This window comes from Aplysia californica, unplaced genomic scaffold (genome assembly GCF_000002075.1).
Source record: "Aplysia californica isolate F4 #8 unplaced genomic scaffold, AplCal3.0 scaffold00166, whole genome shotgun sequence".
Lineage (NCBI taxonomy): Eukaryota > Metazoa > Mollusca > Gastropoda > Aplysiida > Aplysiidae > Aplysia > Aplysia californica.
Window position 1 is genome coordinate 1,285,439 of NW_004797436.1, and position 8,329 is coordinate 1,293,767.

General features: G+C 38.7%; 1 protein-coding gene across 1 annotated transcript in view; it reads left to right on the forward strand.

Annotated features, from left to right (window-relative positions):
• The window catches only part of LOC101852019 (cilia- and flagella-associated protein 221), a gene marked incomplete at its 3' end in the record, with an annotated part of 36,877 nt that overhangs the window by 14,358 nt on the left and 14,190 nt on the right, over nucleotides 1-8,329 (forward strand). Inside the window, 1 exon segment of the mRNA XM_013082278.2 lies at nucleotides 905-1,008. Within this exon segment, the coding sequence (XP_012937732.1) occupies nucleotides 905-1,008 (104 nt within the window).

An 8,329-nucleotide genomic window follows, 5' to 3' on the forward strand; every position in this document is an offset into this window, starting at 1 on the left:
TGACAGTGTATATGACAGTGTATATGACATATGACAGTGTATATGACTGTGTATATGACATATGACAGTGTATATGACAGTGTATATGACATATGACAGTGTATATGACAGTGTATATGACAGTGTATATGACAGTGTATATGACATATGACAGTGTATATGACAGTGTATATGACAGTGTATATGACATATGACAGTGTATATGACATATGATAGTGTATATGACAGTGTAGTGTATATGACAGTGTATATGACATATGACAGTGTATATGACAGTGTATATGACATATGACAGTGTATATGACAGTGTATATGACAGTGTATATGACATATGACAGTGTATATGACAGTGTATATGACAGTGTATATGACAGTGTATATGACAGTGTATATGACATATTACAGTGTATATGACAGTGTATATGACAGTGTATATGACATATTACAGTGTATATGACAGTGTATATGACAGTGTATATGGCATATGACAGTGTATATGACATATGACAGTGTATATGACATATGACAGTGTATATGACAGTGTATAAACTGCTGCAGTTCCTATACATGAGTCTAATTGTGCGTGTATATATAACAACCAGGTATACAGTGTGTGTGTATATATAACAACCAGGTATACAGTGTGTGTGTATATATAACAACCAGGTATACAGTGTGTGTGTATATATAACAACCAGGTATACAGTGTGCGTATATATATAACAAGCAGGTATACAGTGTGCGTATATATATAACAAGCAGGTATACAGTGTGCGTATATATATAACAAGCAGGTATACAGTGTGCGTATATATATAACAACCAGGTATACAATGTGTGTGTATATATATAACAACCAGGTATACAGTGTGTGTGTATATACCAACCAGGTGTACATCCCCAGGCTGTCCCAGAGGTTCCCTCTCAAGTGCATGGCTCCCATAGACTTTGAGTTCAACATCAAATACCTACAGCCTCACCCTGCCTTTTTGGTGGAGCCACTCAATGGTCAGTCCGTCTGTCTGTCTGTTTGTCTGTCTGTCTGTCTGTCTGTTTCTGTCTGTGTGTCTGTCTGTCTGTATGTATTTCTGTCTGTGTGTCTGTTCTGTCTGTCTGTCAGTGTTTCTTTCTGTCTGCCTGTGTGTCTGTGTGTCTATCTGTCTGTGTGTCTGTCTGTCTGTCTGTCTGTCTGTCTGTCTGTCTGTCTGTCTGTCTGTCTGTCTATCTGTCTATCTGTCTGCCTGTCTGTGTGTCTGTGTGTCTGTCTGTCTGTGTCAGATGGTCATGGAGGAATCAACCGACGTCAAGATGTGGCCACAGGAATCGTCAAGTGTCCTCTCAATGCCACAGTGTTGTCTGTTTGTCATATTTTAACGACAGTTTTGTGAGTCAGTGTGATACGTTTGTGAGTCAGTGTGACACGTTTGTGAGTCAGTGTGACACATTTGTGAGTCAGTGTGACACATTTGTGAGTCAGTGTGACACATTTGTGAGTCAGTGTGACACATTTGTGAGTCAGTGTGACACATTTGTGAGTCAGTGTGACACGACACATTTGTGAGTCAGTGTGACACATTTGTGAGTCAGTGTGACATGACACATTTGTGAGTCAGTGTGACATGACACATTTGTGAGTCAGTGTGACACATTTGTGAGTCAGTGTGACATGACACATTTGTGAGTCAGTGTGACACATTTGTGAGTCAGTGTGACATGACACATTTGTGAGTCAGTGTGACATGACACATTTGTGAGTCAGCGTGACACATTTGTGAGTCAGCGTGACACATTTTTGAGTCAGTGTGACACATTTGTGAGTCAGTGTGACACATTTGTAAGTCAGTGTGACACATTTGTGAGTCAGTGTGAAACATTTGTGAGTCAGTGTGACACGACACATTTGTGAGTCAGTGTGACATGACACATTTGTGAGTCAGTGTGACACATTTGTGAGTCAGTGTGACACATTTGTGAGTCAGTGTGACACATTTGTGAGTCAGTGTGACACATTTGTGAGTCAGTTTGACACATTTGTGAGTCAGTGTGACATGACACATTTGTGAGTCAGTGTGACATGATACATTTGTGAGTCAGTGTGACACATTTGTGAGTCAGTGTGACATGACACATTTGTGAGTCAGTGTGACACATTTGTGAGTCAGTGTGACACATTTGTGAGTCAGTGTGACACATTTGTGAGTCAGTGTGACACATTTGTGAGTCAGTGTGACACATTTGTGAGTCAGTGTGACATGATACATTTGTGAGTCAGTGTGACACATTTGTGAGTCAGTGTGACACATTTGTGAGTCAGTGTGACATGACACATTTGTGAGTCAGTGTGACACCTGTTGTTTCCATTCCACCAACAAAAGTGGCTCTGTCATGTAGAGTTGTACTGAGAAGCGTGGGTGGAGGGAACTATCTAGACCTCCACTATCCAAGGACTCTCCAGCTTTGGAAGTCAGGAAAGTTTGGCGGCCATGTTCTCTCCAAGGTCACCCCTGACCCCCGGCTACCCGCGTCCTTGAGCGGCAAATGTTTCCACTTCTCTTTGTCACTGGTGACAATAGCAAGAATAATAACAATGATAACAATAGTAACAGTTATAAAAGTCACCATAGATTGATTGAAACAGGAACATTTGTAAACAAATTATGATCATGAAAATAAAGATAGATCTGATCATAAAAATAAGAAAGGAAAATTGTTAATCACAATGCAACAATAACCATAAAAATCATAATTATGATAATGATATTCATAATAATTGTTATGTTTATAAAAATAATGATGATATTAACAATTATAATAATCATAATCATAATAATAATGATGATGTTAACAATTATAATAATCATAATCATAATAATAATGATGATAGTGATAATACTAATATTAATATAACAATAACAATGTTATTGTAATAACAACAGCAACAAGAAGAAAAATAATATAATAACAATTACAATTATATAATTAATTATAATTATAATAATAATAGTAATAATAATAATAATAATAGTAATAATAATAATAATAATAAATTATAATAATAATAAATCTAAAAAAATATTATTAATGATTGGTCTTCAACAAAAAAAATAAAAATAAGATAAGATAACATAAGATAACATAAGATAACATAAGATAACATAATACTTTATTATCCAAGAGGGAAATTTTTCTTGGCTCTACAGGACCGTAAAAACACAGGCAGGTATACGTATACATAAAAAAAATTAAATGATATCGTCGGCCTTGTGATAAAACCGGCTAACCCCAGCGAGGTAAATTTTACAGGAGAAGGAAAAAACTGTTTTATTTCAAAACAAAGGCGTCTAACGATAAATCAATGCTTTAAACACCTATAAAAACACTTTACCGAAAATCTGTAGACCTTTTTTTCCTTTAAAAATTGCTTTTAATGAAACTGTGTGGGTTAGACGGTTATGTCGCTCAAATTTTCCTGGATAAAACCGACCAACCCTCAATTTTGTGGGTTGACCGGTTTTATCAGGAAGCCACTGCTGGCTTTGAGTTTGGTTGAGTGCAGCCAAGCCACACTTGACGGTAACGTATTTGATCACTTGCTTCAATCGTCAAGATCTTTTGTAGAAGAAGAAGAAGAAGAAGGAGGAGGAGGAGGAGGAGGAGGAGGAGGAGGATGAGGAGGAGGAGGAGGAGGAGAAAAAAGAAGGAGGAGGAGGAGTAAGAAGAAGAAGAAGGAAGAGGAGGAGGGCTATATTATTGCTACCAACATACTATCAGCTGCTGCCGTTTCTTCAGTGCTACGGAGTCAATTCGGGCAAAAACAGCAGTCACAAAGTTGAACCTTTAATAGAAGTAGAAGAAGCAGAACACAGCAATGGGTATATTAATTACATTCAAAGTAGAAGAACAGGAGGTTGGAAGGGTAAGGGAGAGCAGCTACAGCAACAACTACAAAAAAAACAACTATAACAACAACTTACAACAACAGTAGTAGCAGCAGTAGCAGCAGGCCTTTAGAATTTATGACAGTGTCCGACACGGTACTATTGGCACTGGGTGGCCATTCAAAGGCCTGGAAAAAAGTAATACTAAGAAAGAAATGAAAGCAGAAAGCCACACAGAAGCTCTGTTACCTCAGCAATGGTTTGAGTGAAGTTGGCTTCATAATAATATATCATTATTATACAAAAAGACTTTGTGAGTACCAAATAATGCGCCAACTTTCTTCAAGGTGCGTGGCTTGACAACTACTACTTTATTGAGTTTTCTCGACAATAGAAGAGCATGTCTGTCTCACTCTGTGTCCTGTGGCTATAACAAGGCAATACGACAAAAGTTACCATTGTTTTGAAAGACTCAACAATAATCGAATTTGGCTTGATCGCTTTCAAAACTTCTTACTGAGGCAAAGTTTCATGATAATTGTGGTAGCATCGTGGTACGACGGCCTTCAACTCCAGTAGATGTTTATACTGGTTGGCAGTTATCTTCAATCTGTCTTTGCAGAAAGGTCCAGCAGTAACCGTCGTACACATGGTGTTCAGCTTTCTTGGTCCTTGCAGCGCCTTCCATCCATCATCAAAATTCAGCTTATACTGAATTGTAAAGACTGGAGTGTACTTTGATGCCTGCAAGTCAGTGATAGAAGGGTCGCCTGCTTTTCTCCCTGGACGGATTGTTTAGTGCTCTCCGACCTTTGCAAAATCTTTGAAAAAGCTGTGGTCCAGGTACATAACTTCATAGGGCCTGGGGATGCGTCTGGCTTTGAGCATGATGTTCACGTAGTCCATTGGGATGTACATCAGTGCGTTTTTTAGCGATCGCTCAATAGTGCCATGGACTGAATCCACTTCCATTTGGGTATGGCCCTTGGTGATAATTTCTGCTCAACTGTGATGTCAAGCTCTTTGGCCAGCGAGGCCCTTGCACTCACCAGGGTGGCTTTCTGTTTTAGTAGTTGCGCCAATCACTGCAGATGATGAAGTGGTTGAAGTCAGTCACTTGCAATATCAGTTAGTGAGTCAGACATGATGAAAACTGTTGAAGCCAAGACCAACTTCACTTTCATACCAGACATATCATCTGGCGTCTCTGGTGGCAAGATCCTAAGTCGTAACATTGTGTACAGCCAGTTTTGTATTATATAAGGTGGAAGTCTTTAGGGATGGGGCCAGAAGGACGCACTGGATCTCCATACAAAAGACACACACAGCCTTCCTGTCCTTCTCCTTCTCTGGTCTAGCTGCAGCTTTCCTCATATTCATATTTGAGCTGTGTGTTCTGTTTCTGTGAGGTTTCCAGATTTGAACTTTGTACAAATGTCGCACTGGTCTTTCTTGGCTGAAAGTAAACCCACATTGTTTTTCTTGAACTTTTGGCAGAACACTTGATAGCTCAATGTGGCTTTCACCCTCTCTGCAAAGTTCTCCATCTATACTTGATGCAGATCTGACGTTTTCTGGATTGTCATCTGTAGACAGCAGGATATCTTCGAAAGTTTGTCAAAAAATTCCTCTTTATGGAACAACTTGTCATCCTTGGCTCTCGCATGGTGGGCGTGATGTCTTCTAGGGGCTCTTGTTTGTTTGTTTTTTCGGAGAAGACACTTTAGATAAACCAGTGGGTCAGGCCTGTGGTGTTCTTGAAGATTGTTTTACAAACAGGTGTTCTTTGACCATTGACTCTTGTAAGTGGTATTGAAGGCTGTAATTTCTCCTTGGGTTTTCCCTTGCTGTGTAAGATCTCTTTTTGTCTATCCTGTTTATTGTGGCTATACGTAGGCTCTCTTTTCTTTCCAAGAGAGTGACCAGTGATGTCATTGCATTTTGTACAAACCAGTTTACAACTGCAAAGGACGTCAAGTTCACACCCTGCTCGCTTCGTGCCTTGACATGGGTAGAGACATCCCCAGTTCTTTCAAACTCTTCCTTTTGTTACCCTTCCAATCGTTTTCATGCCATGTCCTTTTCGCAGAGATCAAAGGTGACATAACTGTTGTATTATCAGCTGATGGGACATTAGACTGGTCACGTTGATCACTTTCCATTGCGCTGAGGGTAAGAGGTGACGCAGCAAGAGTGGCATCATCTTATTAAATGTTATAACGTTATGTAAGTTAAGGTTTGATATAAAGATAAAGCATTAGGCTATGACACTGAGAAAATAATCTACTCAAAACACAAACGAAATGAACTTTCAAAGAAAGTCGAAAGATGTTTCAGAAGGTAAGGACTGCAATAAACACAGCAAATAAAAAAAATTTAAAAAAAAGCGCTTTAAAAAACAACGATCGTTGGGGGCAGACGGTGTGCTGGACAGGTCCCACAATTATTATTTTTTTGAGTGAGTTAGTAAAGGAGGAAATGCTATCTACTTCGTCCATTCAATTGTGAAGGAAAAATGATTAGGAGAAGAGCCAGTAGTCCGAATAGGGGAAAATGCCTTCACAATCGGTGAATTTCGAGTACAAAGACAAAGAAAAACACGCGGACAGAAAACATAGTTTCATATTAAACAAAATCCATAAAGATGCATTTCAAATACCGGACTTGTCACGAGATGAACAGTTCTGTGGGTACAGTGGGGAGTTTTAGTCAGTAATAACATTATCAGCAGCATTTAAATGAAGAAAAAAGAGGAAACAACCAGATCTATATAACACCCCAATGAAACCAACAAGAAATATTACACAAATATTCCTTTTTGGAGAGCTCCCACGGTTATGTGAGCGAATTCTGGACTTTTACAGGTCTGAATCTGATGTCAAACGAAGTCCGGAGAGGAGTCAAAGCCGGGGTTAGTCGGTAACGTAGCAAGTGGCCCCTCATTGTTAGCGCGACAAAAACAGCCAACCCTCATTCCGTCCCTCTCAGGTGGGATAGTCGGAATTATCGGGCTAAAATTCGATGGGTGCCGGGTTATACGGTTTTATTTCTAATGTTTTAAAGACATTTCTAGACAAAATTCAGATCTGTCTTTGAGTGAGCATATGAAATGGACAATTTACTATCGATAGGGCCAATAAAAAGTTTTTTCATATTTTGTGGGTTAGACGGTTTTATCACCAGGCCGACGATATATTACTCTCATTAAAATTTAATATGAAAAGAGAAGTAAAGCTGACAAAATGTACATTCACATCAAATATCAAATGCATCATTCAACCACATGCAGGAGTTTAAAAACAAGACGTTTGGAGTTACATTTGTATATACAGATACATACTCTAAGAGCAACACACATCTATGCTCATTCTGACAAAAGCCTTATGCTAGATGGTAAAAAACTTCTTTTATATCTTTCTTTTTTGTTTTTGGATGTACATATCTGCCGCTGCGTGATCTTACAATTTGTGTGGAACCGGAAAGGGGGTGTGATGGGTCGTTTATAACGCTTGTTATCTTTTTTATACGTGTGGTGTTATACATTTCATCAATTCTATTAAAATCATATCCAGAGATCTTGCTGGCTTTCTTAATGGTTCTGTCAAATTTTTCTGTATCTTTCACCTTACAATTCCCACCCCAGCAGCAAATACAGAGTAATAACACACTTTCAATCATAGAATGGTAAAAAGGGGACATAATCTTATTGTCAACACAGAAATTTCTTAATTTTCTAAAAAGAAACATTTTTTGATTTACTTTTTTATACACAAGAGCAGCGTGGGGATGCCAGTCAAGTTTGTGGTCGATTGTTACACCAAGGTACTTGTAAGAGCTTACCACCTCCACCTCCACCTCCTCATCTTTTATAAATAGTGGTTGCAATTGGTCTTTTTTTACTCTAAAGTCTAATATTAATTCCTTTGTCTTTTTTACGTTTAGTATAAGGAAGTGGTTATCACAGCAGTTTGTACATAGATTCACAGCGTCCCTGTATTCATTCTCATTTGTTGTTATAAGGCCTTGTAGAGTGGAATCATCCGCACATTTTATTAGTTTGGTGTTTTTGTTGTCAAAAGTACAGTCGTTGGTGTAGAGCGTGAACAAGACAGGGGAGATTACACGGCCTTGGGGCGCACCAGTGTTCGTGAATAGTAGGTAGGATTTTACACCATTTAATGTTACATATAGAGGACGATTGGTCAAGAAGTCAAGAATCCAAGCCAGAATGTTCTTGTTTATGTTCATGTTAATTCATTTTGAAACCATTATGTGCGGTTGGATTGTGTTGAATGCGGATGAAAAATCAGCCAAAAGTATCTTTCAGTAATTTCTTGGTGTGTCTATGTGTTTGTAGATGTTATCTAAGAACACGAGAATGGCATCCTCCACGCCCCTCTTGGCACGATAGACAAATTGCATGTTGTCCTGTGTGTCTTCTGTTGATTTCC